This window comes from Colossoma macropomum, unplaced genomic scaffold, assembly GCF_904425465.1.
Source record: "Colossoma macropomum unplaced genomic scaffold, Colossoma_macropomum, whole genome shotgun sequence".
Lineage (NCBI taxonomy): Eukaryota > Metazoa > Chordata > Actinopteri > Characiformes > Serrasalmidae > Colossoma > Colossoma macropomum.
Window position 1 is genome coordinate 24,098,535 of NW_023494803.1, and position 13,309 is coordinate 24,111,843.

General features: G+C 40.0%; 1 protein-coding gene across 1 annotated transcript in view; it reads left to right on the plus strand.

Annotated features, from left to right (window-relative positions):
* Nucleotides 1-4,060: 4,060 nt before the first annotated feature.
* The window catches only part of jmjd1ca (jumonji domain containing 1Ca), a 67,507-nt gene continuing 58,258 nt past the window's right edge, over nucleotides 4,061-13,309 (plus strand). The window contains exon 1 of the mRNA XM_036594031.1: nucleotides 4,061-4,529. Within this exon, the coding sequence (XP_036449924.1) occupies nucleotides 4,374-4,529 (156 nt within the window). The 5' untranslated portion in view covers nucleotides 4,061-4,373. The remainder of the gene's footprint in view (nucleotides 4,530-13,309) is intronic.

The window sequence follows — 13,309 nt, forward strand, 5'->3', positions numbered from 1 at the left end:
AGCTAACCTAACTATCTCTAGCTAGATGCCTTAGCATAGTTGCATAATAAGGTTAATACTGGCAGTTAAGCTATAGCTTTTTTTCTTTAGGCGTCTGAGGCAGTTGGTTAACTAGCTAGCTTAGCTAGCAACCAAACCTCCAATTACAGACCAGTCAGCTGGTTGTCTTTCTTGGCTTGGGAAAAACTCATTTATAAGTAATAGTTGTTAGCTAACGTATCTTATTTAGCTAGCTTAGTAATGGTAGCAATAAAGTTAGTGCTGTAACTGCAAATAAACTAGCATGTAACACGTAGTCTGCTGTTTGTTTTAGTATTGCTTATAGCTAGCTAGCGAATTCTGATCAGATCAGCTACGCAGTGATTTCTAGCCTCTATCATTTTACTATGTAGTTTAAGGTAACTGTCACAACTATTGTTAAAAATGAACTGCATTACGTGAAGTAAAAAAAAGTGTCTTGGTAACATAACAAAGGTCACTTAGGATAAGAGATATCTGGCAAAAAGTATGGTTATACTTGGTTGTACTTAAAATGTAACAGTGGGTCAATTTGAACCCACATGGCAGTTAAGTTAACCTATATATTTTTGTTAATGAATTTATTTTTTTATAAGAAAATCATTATAGGATATGGCACATTCATTCCAAAATAAAAGCAATAAACTTAAACACCAAGGTGAGTATTCCTTTTTGTTTGTTATATTCATATCGAAGCAGTTAAGAAGTTCATATATTGATATTGCATAAAATACATTGATCAAATGCTCTGCAGATAATGTTCATCGCCTCCTGCTCATTTTCTCAGGATAGGTGTAGTTATACTGAAAGCTGTGTTTTGTTTAGTTCATCAGTCCATCATAGCCATATCTAATCATTTCATCAGTGATACATCTCCATATAAGTAAAAACAATGAGTGGCTTAGTTTGGTGACCCACTACTGCAGTAGTGTCCTGGAAATGGACATTTTTTACCCCTGAGGTCCCCTTATAATATATTTGTAGGTTTATGTTCTAAAACGGTCAAATTATTTGTTACATGATGAATTTTCTGTTTCTTTTTATCCTTGCTGTTTTTGCTTGTTACTGATTTTTAAGACTTTGATTCTGATTGGCTGCCCTGTATTGTGGCTCATTCCAAAAAGCATTCCGGTATAATGAAAATGGTGCTGTCAAAACTTTAAGCTCAAACTTGCATGCAAGAAGTTTGTGCATGTGCAGTTTATATGCAACCAGTGTACATAGGCTACGTTTACACAGCAGGTAAAAGTGGCCCAAATCTGATTTTCTCACCAAATCCGATTTTTTTGTTGGCTGTTCACATTATCGTTTAAATGTGACCTGTATGCGACATCAGTCTGAACAGATCAGCTCCTAAACCGACCCGCATGCGCAAAAGAACAATGCTTCACGTGACGGTTCATCCAAGGGTAAACAATCGTGACGGCCAGCGCACGCCAGTTGCTCCCGCAGCTTTCAGTTTCGTCTTCGCCAGCATCGCAGGCGCGATTATGAAGTTCCAAAGACTGACAGCTGGACTCATCAACCACAGTGTGTTCGGGTTCGCCGTAAAAGGGCACGTTATTCGGCCACGGCCGCTTCTTTGGTTCGTGTCCTCGGATTTTTTAAACTGTTCTCTGACGCTGCAGCCTCGGTCTCCTCCGAAACCTCTTCAAACACGGAGCGGCTGCGATGAGTCTTCTATTTTTTTCGGTACAGAAACATCAGCCTAAACGTTTATGAGTCTCAGCAGCGCGAAATTATGACAAATGTCGAGTTGGATTAATGTAAAAGTCGCATGAATTCCGATCTGGCTGTTCAGACTGAGTCGCATTGCCGCAGATCGGATACGTATCGGATTTCAGTACCACATGTGAAAGCGTCTCAAATCTGAATTAAAAATGTCAGATTCAGTGCGTTTTTTGCTGTTCACGCTGCCACACAAATGACACATCTGTGTCACATATGAGGAAAAAGATCGGATTTGGGCCGCTTTTACCTGCTGTGTAAACGTAGCCATAATGTGTGTGGTGTCAACTTTTTCAGTGTCAACTATTAGTATTTACAGTTTTGCATGTGATAAGTGGACATTCCAAGTATCTCGCGTCAGTTTTTGACAGCGTCAACTGTTTTCATTACGCCAGGCTGATATTTGTGAGATCACAACAACAATGAATTTCAATACTGGCTGTTTTTTGCAGCTCAATTTTCGTACAGGGTCTGTGTGGCCTTTAGAGTGATCAGTTAAGTTTCATGCTTTGATGTCTTCATAATATATTGAATTCTTTATTTTTTTTTTCAACAAATTCAGTTTTCTGTAATGTGGGCCCTCTTGCACATTTCTTATAAATCTACGGTAGCACTAAATTAAGACATCGCCATATCGTTGAAAAATTTTTTTTACACACTTTACATCCAAAAGTTTGTAGACATGCAACATTCGTATCCAACATTACTGCAGTAACAGCCTCTACTCTTGTAGAAGGTTTTACACTAGGTGTTGAAACATTTCTGTGAGTATTTGATTGCATTCACCACAAGAGCATTAATAAAGTTAAGTAACAATGTTGGATGATTAGTTCTGGATCACAAACACCAAATCATTCCAGAAGTATTGGCTGGTGCTTCCTCACTCCAGAAAACGCAGTTCCTCTGCTCCACAGCCATCATCATTACTTTGATTTATATAGCACCTTTCCGATGCTCAAGGACGCTTTACAATCAGAAAGTAACAAAATACATAATCAGCAATACATAAAACAACACAGAACACACACACACACACACAACTCCACAGTTCAGCCTAGTGTTGCGGAACTTTATACCTCTCCGCTTTGCATTGGACATAGTCACCTTAGGCTCATGAGCATCCATTACTATCAGCACTGCTTTTCTATGGCGATTATAAAGCTGTATGTGTGTAATTGATTGACTGTGTCAGCAGTGTGTGTACCCTGAAGTAGCTGAATTCACAAATTAGTGTATAGATACTATGGCGCTGCCACCGGACTTGGGACTTTGGGTCAAATGGGAGCATGGAGAGGAGCCTGTAGAGCACTCCCAGAATGCTATGCACCTCTCCACAGCCATTATCTTGTTAAAATGAGTTAGATGTTGTTTTAAAGTTGAGATGTGTGAATGTTTTGGTTGTGGTAAATCATGTCCTTTTCAGCTATTTAGCATGCTGGAAGTGTTTACTGTCGTCATGTTACGTTTGCCTTTTGGTGATATGTCCCTCATTTCGCCCCATGAGTTAATTCCCTCTCTCCAGCCTCTGGGTCTTCTTCAGCCATGTTTGGACATATCTTCACTGTAAAGACAAGTCACAAAGTACACCTGTGTGTCTATTTTTACCCATGACTCTATCATAAAGATGTAAATTAATTTTCATTTCTGCTACCATCTCATTTAATTATCTGTACTATTGCTGCTTGAGTTTTTGCATCTATTAAGACACATTACAAGGCTTATTGCAGATAAAATACATATTATTTAATTAGATTAAAACACATAAAATCTCTTTTAATTTCATTTTTCATTTGAATTATTTTTTAGCTATATAATAAGCAATACAAGGCTACTGTAGACAGAGTCTCAGTCAGTGAAGAGTTAATGGTGCAAACACTAATCTAGCATTGATCCAGTCCCTTGAACTGTGCGGTTTTACGGTTTGAAAAACAAATTTAATGCTCCAGTATTCAGTTTGAAACGATCTTGGCTTGCGACGACAAACTCCGAGACGCCAGAATTTAGAAATGTACTTTTTACGAGGGACTAGTTTTTCTCCTGTCTGTAGTAATGGAGTAAAATGAGACTCCCGTTGCGAGTGAACTCTGTCTAGCGGATGGACAAAGTCCTGCCCGCTGCGGTCTGCTAGTCCTGCGTGCTTCAGCGAGGGCGGATGAATACAGAATGTGTGACTGAAAGAGTGTGTGGTGACTATATATATGTGTGTGTGTGTGTGTGTGTGTGTGTGTGTGTGTGTGGCACCGTGTGTACACGTACTGAGAGATTGTGTGACGCGGTGTGTGTGTGTGTGTGTGTGTTTTTCAGTGAGTGAGTGAGTGAGTAAGTAAGAGAGAGAGGCTGAGTGAGAGAGAGAGAGTGAGTGAGTGAGAGGGAGCCATAATGACTGTTACTACTCCCAGTGTAAATCAGAGCGATTTCCCCACGTTCGCACAAGGACTCAAGCAGGGAATTTAACATCCCCCTCAGCTTTTCCTACACACAAGAAGTATTCTACGTGGTTATCTGATTAGTCTGATTTTTTTATTTAATATGTTGTAACATTTATAAACATGATTATACGGTAGTCTGTGCTTCTCTGGAAGTTTCTTTCCCACCGCTATCTCTCGTCGCACTTTTCGCGGAGCCGAATGGCGGTGGAAGCGCGGCCGGAGCTCGTGGGAAGGCGCTTCGTGTGCGCGAGCGGCTCGGAGTCGCTGGAGCTCGGCGGGATCTCGCGCTGGAGCTGGAGAGCCGGGGTCATCCGCGCCGTGAGCACGCGTGAGACGGACAGCCCGGGGCTAGCGGTAAGACCCTGAGAGGACGAGGAGGGGACTAGTTCTGTTTTGGCAGAAAGTTCACATGGCGTGGGTTGTTATTTATGTATTTATGGCTGATGATTCTGACGAACTTATGCTGTTGCGGTTTAAGAGTCTCTCTCTCTCTTCACAAAAGTTGGAAGTAGCACAAAACTGGCAAGCCCTAATTGTGGTGTGTGTGGTGTGTGTCAACATTCAAGCAACTATTACCGATGGCTGGGCGTGTTACTATGATTGTAAAAAAAAAAAACTGTTTGCGTGCCTGTGTGTGTGTGTGTGTGTGTGTAGGTGGCCATGGCTCAGCGGGACTACTCTGTACTAATCAGCTGTTTTGAGGCAATTGACTGCACTGCTGCCGTAGCGCGTAATGACTCTCTCTGTACGCTTAAGCTGCGAGTTCAGATCCACTACCAGTGAAACCATGAGTCTGTTTACAGACTAGTCAGTTTTATAAAGTCATTAACAGAGCTAGATCTTCATGAGGCATAATCACTCTTAGTTACTGAGATATAGGCGACTGTAAGGAAGGAGCAATGCTCCATTCTTATGTGATTATGTGTATACATACATACATATATGTGTATATATACTCACACACGTGTACTCTAATGTGGTAAACCTGTACCTGCAGGTTTGCAGCTTTAAAGCTGGTATTCTCCACCTGCTGAAGGAATCAAAGCTCTTAGTGCACTCAGACGAGCACTGGAGTGACTGTGGTTTAAATGAGAGGCTGGAAAGTGTCATTTGAAAGACATTTTAATGTCATTCTTCTAATAAACGAGACACGTGTGCATGTGTGTGGAGGGGCAAAAAGAGATCTCTCCAAAAGGAGATCATATTAATCATCTCACTGAAAACATCACACTTTCTTGTCTTACTCTCTTCTTTTTATTGATTTACCCTAAATATGCTCCTAGAAGAGGATCATGGTGTGTGTGTCTGTGTCATTGTATGCATGCACGTTTACATGTTGTATTTTTTTGTTATTTTACAGCATATGTCAGTATTTCTTCACTGTGTATCAAAGTAATTTAATGTAGTGTTTGAAGAAAACAAGATGTTTGTTTGTTCTTAACATAAACACATGGTATACCATGTGTTTATAAAGGCCCAATATTTGGTTCTTCATAGGTGTGTACAAGTTGAAATCTCTCTGGTGTATTGTCCTGGCTGCGCTAATGTTAGTAAATGTTGAAACAGTCATGGGAAACACGCTCAGACGAGCTATGTAAATACATGATACTTTCCATTCACTCTCAAATCTCTGTTTGTCTGGGTGTGTATGGTTAAAGGAATGCGCTCAAGTATGTTAGTGAAACTGTATTCATGTGAATTTGAGCATGGAAGTGTATGTTCATAGGTGTCTGTATGTGTGTGTAAGGTATGATTATGTTTGCACTTGTTTGTCTTTGGGGACTGAGGTCTCTCACCATTGGCTAGCTGCCGTCCCCGTGGCAACAACGGCTTAGCCGTGCAACTGACAGCTTTCCCTGGGTTACAACCACCTGCCGTGCTGAAGAACACACACACACACAAACACAGACAGGCATGTACATACACTTTGTAATGCTCCTCATCTCCTTCCTGACCTGTTGTTTGAGTTTGCCATTTACTGTTGTCATCTGGATCTTTATAGCACCTTCAGCCATCATCTTCAGTCCATATCACACTGACAGCTTCATGTATGTGGGGGCTCACCTGCTGACTGCAGTGCTTACCTACCCAGCTTTACGAGCACACACCAACAGATTCATTGTTTGGGAAGATGTGAAAACATTCTTAATTTAAAATAGCAAACAGACTTAGATTCTGGTATTAGTTTGTTTGATCCCTGCTCTGATTGTAAATTCTGATTGTTTTTTCCTAATATATGTGCACGATTTACAGATTTATTTTTCCTGCTGTTACAGTATAATTTTCTTCAGGGTCAAGACTCACAGGACCTATGCTTTCACTCCTCTCTCCTGTTACAGTTTCTATGTAATTACTGAATAATAAGCCAAGGATGTAATAAGCCTGGGATTTTAAAAGGGTTAATACATTTTCTGTCTATCTGCCTGTCTGTCTGTCTATTTGGTGTGAAATACTTACTCAGTGTAAAGAGCAGCTTAATGCTAGGCTATATACCAGTCTATACTAGTATACTACATGGAATGAGAGTTATACATGTTAACATTTTGTTTCATAAAATAGCAGTGTCCCTGTTGCCAGTCAGTTTGTTTTTGGTTTAAATTCTATTTGAGCAATTTACACTTGGTATCCCTGGTGTGACAAGTACAAGTGCTTTGGAAGCATGTATTCAGTAACTTTGTTAATATAAACCTAAATATCATCTCATACAATTCAACCTACATATTTTTGGAAAATGTCATGATACTGAATTTTATCAGAATCGCCCAGCACTAGGGCAGCTGGTGTTGGTAGGAAAAAGTTACAAGGGTTTTTTAAGACAAAGTGACAGGCAGTATTATGTGACATAGTCCTTTTTGACAGTCTGAAGACAGGTACATAGTGCAAATGATATTTAAATTTGTCTTTATTGATCATGTTTGTGTTAAAGTGGAGAGGCTGTTGTATGTTTCCGCAGTGAACGTGTGTAGATATAGGTTTCAGCAGTAGGCGTGTATGTGTGTGTGTTTGTTTGTATGTGTGTGTAATATATGGCTCTTGTCCGCCTCCAGGGATGAGACATAAGTGATGGCACACTGGGGCCATATCATCTACTATCATATGTCTGATGCAAACGTACATTCATGTGTTGCCCAACATACAGACGACATGATTCATTGTGTGGTGTGTGTGTGTGTGTGTGTGTGTGTTGTCAGCTTGCTCTGATAGTCTTCTGATTTTGTTCTGCACTGCATTAAGTAAAGCCAGATGTCTTTGTTTGGACTCGAGTCCACCTCATCTCTCTCTTCTCTCTCTCCCTCTCTCCTCCCATTTCTGTCCTTTTTACTTTCTCTCACCATTTCTGTCTCTCTCTCTCTCTCTCTTTCTCTCTCTCCCTCTCCCCCTTTCTGTCTTTTTCACTCTCTCTCCCTGTTACTCTCTCTCTCTCTCTTTCCCCCCTCTCTCTCTCACTGTATTCTGTCTTTATCTCTTTCGCTTTTTCTCTCTCGCTCTCCCTTTCTGTCCCACTCTCCCTTTCTTTCTTTATCTCTTTCACTCTCTCTCTTTTTCTTTCTCTCTGCGGCTGTGTGTTTGCACTCTGCTCTATTTAAGCACTCCTCATTACCCCTCCCATCTGTGAGTGTGTGTCTGTGTAGTCCAGCTCTCAGCATGTGTGACTGTCTGCACACACACGCACACAAACACACACACACACACACACACACACACACACACACAGCTATATGATTCTGCAGTGTCAGAGGCATGGGTTGTATTTCATCAGTTCACGTGGAGAGAACATGAAAAAAGGAGCTTCTGTACTCTCTTTCTCTTTCTATATATACATATATATATATACAAATATATATATATATATATATATATATATTTATATATATATATATATATATATATATATATATATTTCCTTCCTCTTTCTTTATCTCTCTCTTGCTTTCCTTTTTTGTTCTTCCCCTTTCTCTCTCTCTCTCTTTCTCTCTCTATGACTTGCTCTCTCTCTATTCTCTCTTTCTCTGTGCTGATACTAGTGTGTGTTTGTAAGCGTGTCTGTAAGACTGTGTATCTGTGTCGCAATCTTTATGTGTATCCTCTGTGAGTGTTTGTGTTTAATACGGTGTGTGTAAAAGTGTGACAGGACTGTAATGCGTGTGTGTGTGCACGCGCTGATCCATATATGGCTTTCTTTTCATTTGACCCTTGACCTTTGGCAGATGGTTTGAAGCTCTGCCAGGGAAGCGTTTGTGATTCTGCAGACCAGACAGATTGTGTGTGTGTGTGTGTGTGAACACTGTAGCTTATCTCCAGAAAGACATGAGGAGTCCAGCTCAGGGAGTGTGATAATAGATCTGAGCTGTGCTGAGAGAACACACACACAAAAGTACACAAACACTCTCGCACTCTCTCTCTCTTTCTGTCTGTCTCTGTGTCTGTCTTTCTCTCTCTGTCTGTCTTTCTCTCTCTGTCTCTGTCTCTCTCTCAGTTAGCCTTTCAGTCTTTCAGTCCTTTTCCCTAATATGATGCAGCTAACAAAGGTGTGTGTCTGTCTGTGAAAGGGAGAGTTTGTGTGTGTGTGGTGTGTAGGTGAAGATGAAGGGGGTTCTGTGTGAGTCAAGAATTGTGATTATTTTATGCACCTGAGTTAGCATCACAAGGAGCATCAGTCACTGTGTGTGTGTGTGTGTGTGTGTGTGTGTATGAGAGTGAGTGAGTGATGAGTGGACTGTAGAGAGGTTTATTTAAGCTGGAGCACTGGCATGCATGGCAGATTCAGAGTTATGAGGAGGATGGATGCAGTGGCCTAGATTTACATCCTTATGAGGTGTCCAGCTAACACTGTGTATGTGCTCACCTTTACCTGTCTTCCACATACAAAGTACTTAAACTAAAGCTAACATCCAAATACACCTAAAAATATGCAAATGTGTTTGATTATGTTCATTATTAATTTAATACTTTTGTGTGTGTGTGTGTGTGTGTGTGTGTGTGTGTGTGCGTGCAGATGTCATTGACATCCCTTTCATTTTTTTTTATTTTAGGTCAGAACAGCCATTAAGTACAAGTCATTTTTCAGCTTCAAGAAAAAAGCAGAAATACTTTTTATATGTTGTATATAACAAATTTTTGTTATGTTTTTTCCAGTAAAGGTAGTAGTAATCATATACAGCACTGATATTTCTTGTATGTGTAAAGCTCACTCCCAGCAACACATATCATGAAAAAAGGAAATTCTTAGAAATAGTTTATAATGTTCTTTGGAACAAAACCATGTCATATCATATTCATATATTTAACAAAAAATTACATAGAAGCTTGAACAGATGAATAAGTATTCTTTTCAGGAGACTGACTTTCAGTTTTTCAAAGAAATCCGCAGAGGTATTTTGTCATGCTTCTTGTACACATCTTCAAAGTTTAGTCTTAGAAGTTGGGTGCATTTTCTGCTTCTCACAGTCCAAGTAATCCCAAACAAATTTAATGAGTTGAGGTCTGGACTCTGGAGTGGCCAGTCCATTTTTCTGAGAACACCAGCAGCTTCTTTGTTTGTTAAGTATGTCTTTATCTTCTCAACAGTGTGCTTTGGGTCGCTATCTACATGTAGAATGACTTTCTTACCAATCAGATGTTTTCCAGAGGGCAGTGCATATGTTTGTACTTACGAGCATTCGTGTTGCCGCCAATCAAAAACAAATCACCTACTCTAGATGTTATACATCCCCAAACTTGCACTGATTCTCCACCATGCTTGAAGATTGAAGACATGGTTCAAAGAGTCTTCTATTACTTTATCAGTGTACATACTGCCTTCTTTTACATCCGGAAGTCTCAGATTTAGACAGTTCATAAAATCTTACTTCACATCTCAGATTGCCAGTTTCAGTGTTCTTGTATAAATGTTTTTTTTTTCTTTATACTTCCTTTTCTTAGTATCAGTTTCTTGACAGTCACACATCCTTTCAGACCCATAGTGCTGACTTGTCACAGTGGAAGGATGGACAGAAGCTGTGAATTTTTTCAGGTCTAAAGCAAGAATGGAGCTTGATTTTCTCCTCTCTTTTAAATATGAAAGCTTTAAGTGCTGTTTTTTCACTTTGACTTTTCCCTTTCTTTGGGCAAGTGGATTATCTTATATATAGTATCCTCAGGAGTATCTCCAATAGCCGATTTGGATGTAAGTGATAAAGAAATTTGCGGGGCAGCCTATTATTTGGAGCAGGTGCGTTTGAGTAGTTGCTTGTGTGAAAGTGTTTCTTTGAAGGGTAACATAATGTCAGTGGCACCTTTGGGAACACGTTTTGTTGTGAGGACACAGCTGTAACATATTAATTTAAGACTGGAAAGAGGGACATGTTGTAGAGGCAGTTGGGTGCAGGAAATTAGATATGATATCATACTTAGTGGTGCAGACTTCTGTGTATTTTTCTGTATGTTTCCTGCTTTTTTTTTTGACAAAAAAAAAAACTGGAAAAAACTTGTACTTAATGACCATTTCGACTGGAGAGTGGTGTCTTTCGCACAGTACTGTGTACATATAGGTATTGTTCAAAACTGTTCAGACTGTGAAAATGCAATAACGCGATAATTATTAACGGCACAATTTTTTTTAACGCTGTTTACACATTTTCAAAGTTTGACCCTTTGAACCATCAGTAGTTTCAGCTTGAAGCCCAGCTACTCGCATGCTGCTGCTGTGGCTCTGCCACTGTGTAGGCATCTCGCTCAAATACAGCTTTTACATGGCAGCTTGCATTGATGGCTTTCTTGATAAAAGTTATTTCCATCTACTACCATGCTGTAAATATGTCTGTCACTGAAGTACGTTGAGAACAAAAATAATTCTGATGCCGCTGATATCGGCAATATCAGTAATGTTAGCACTGAAGGATGTTGGTATGCTCTGTTGCTTATGGGAGAACTATGGATGAATGAACAAGTCAAAAACTAACAAAAGCATTTGTGAAGTGGAACGCTCCAGTAGCCTGAGAGGCTACAGTCATTCACCCAATTTTCATGTTCACCTTGCGTTCACGCGTTTTTATGTTCAAGTTTAATTATTGAAGGTAATAAACATATTCTGATAAGGCTTAATTTGTATACTCATATAGCTATTATACACACACATGGTACATTCAAGTGCACCAAATAAGTATGCACATATATTGCATTAAATTAATTATTAAACAGATCAATAAATATTTGAATATAACAATTCATACTACCTTCGCTCTACTGCATGCTAGTTTTCAAATGTGCAGTGAAGTGTTCGTAGTGTAATACACTACTGTACCTCTCCATACTGCACTCTTTATTACAGCTCTGTAATGACTCTCACTGTTCTGTCTCTACTAAACCAACCTTAGAGAAGGAGCAGAGCAAAATACACACACACTCTCTTGCTCACTCTCTCTCTCTCTCTCTCTCTCTCTCTCTCTCTTCCTCTCTTTCTGTGTCTCTTTTTCTCTCTCTCTGCTTCTCTCCTGCTCAGTGAATTATTGATCAGAGAGGCGCCTCTTTGGATCTCAGTTTGTGTGTGTGTGTGTGTGTGTGTGTATGTGTGTGTATGCGCATGTTTGGACTCAGAGTTAAGGACATAAGACAGTATGTACAAACACACACACACAGACACACACATACACAAGTGAGTCACATGATAGTCTCATGCTACTCATGTTGGCAGGGTGCTTTTTCCCCAGACACACACTCTTTTTTTCTTCTCTTTCTTTCTATTTCTCACTTACACACACACACAGAAAATTACAAGACAGCTTCTCACACACAGTTGTTCATAGTTGTGTACTTATTATGTTGCTGTAATAATTACTTCAATAATTGCTGCAATCAGGTAGATTCTCTGTGTGTCACTTCTGTGTGTGTGTGTGTGTGTGTGTGTGTGTGTGTGTGTGTGTGTGAACGTGTGGATTGGGTAAGAGAAAGGTAAGAGAATGTGTGTGTGTGTGTGTGTGTGTGTGTGTGTGTGTGTGTGTGTGTAAATGCTGATGCTATAAGCACTTTTCTGCCTCGGTGTTGGCTGTGGTCCAAGCTGAAATCTGATGCCTCTGAATGTTTCCCTCCCACAAGCCTGGAGGAAGTGTTTACAGAGAGAGAGAGAGAGAGAGAGAGAGAGAGAGAGAGAGAGAGAGAGAGAGAGAGAGAGAGAGAGAGAGAGAGAGAGAGAGAGAGAGAGAGAGAGAGAGAGAGAGAGAGAGAGAGAGAGAGAGAGAGAGAGAGAGAGAGAGAGAGAGAGTAATGTTCCTCTCCTGCAGGCAAGAGTTTACTGAGTGAGAAAGGAGGCAGTCTGTCAATATGAGATACTGCGGGAGTGTGTGCGTGTGTGTGTGTGTGTACAGTGTGGCTTAGAGGTATGTACGTTTGTGAGTCTGTTTGTATTTGTATATGTGTGCGTGTGTAAAATGCTTCTATGACCTGTTACAGCTTGTCTGTGTTTCATAGCCAAATCACTACACACACACATACACACATACACAGAGGAGAAAGGAGCCTCATACACAAACACACAAACAGACCTGATCAAACACATGCATGTTGGACAGAAGGGAGCAGGGAAATGTTTCTTGTTATCTTGCAAGCCCTTGTAAATATTGTAACTAGGGATGCGCCAATGTGAGATTTGTGAGCCGATAATTGTTTCATGTGTATACCTGTTGATGCCGATTCATAAACATTTGTAAAATGTTGAAACTGGGATTACATCTACCTGGATTAGTGTTACAGGAAAATCTAATATTTAGTTCTGTAGGGTTTAATGAGTAAAAAGCTTGCATTTTAGCACAGAAGCATAGAAGCTCAGTAAGTGGCAAGCCCAGTAAAACATTAAACTCTTCCAGAGTATAATACATACATCAGCAAACATCAGAGAAATCTAACCATCTATCTGATGCCGACAATTTTCTAAGCTAATATCTACCGTTATCGATAAGTTTCCAGTATCATGGTGCATTGCTAATTGTAACACACACACACAGAGGGACTAAACCATAATGCACATCATTCTTATAACACACATGCTGGAGAAAACATTCAGCCTGAACAATGACAACATAATACAGAGCTCACACTTAAAATTCACAGCACAGATGAAGGTCTTTGTGTGTCTGAGTGTGTGTGTGTGTTTGCGTGTG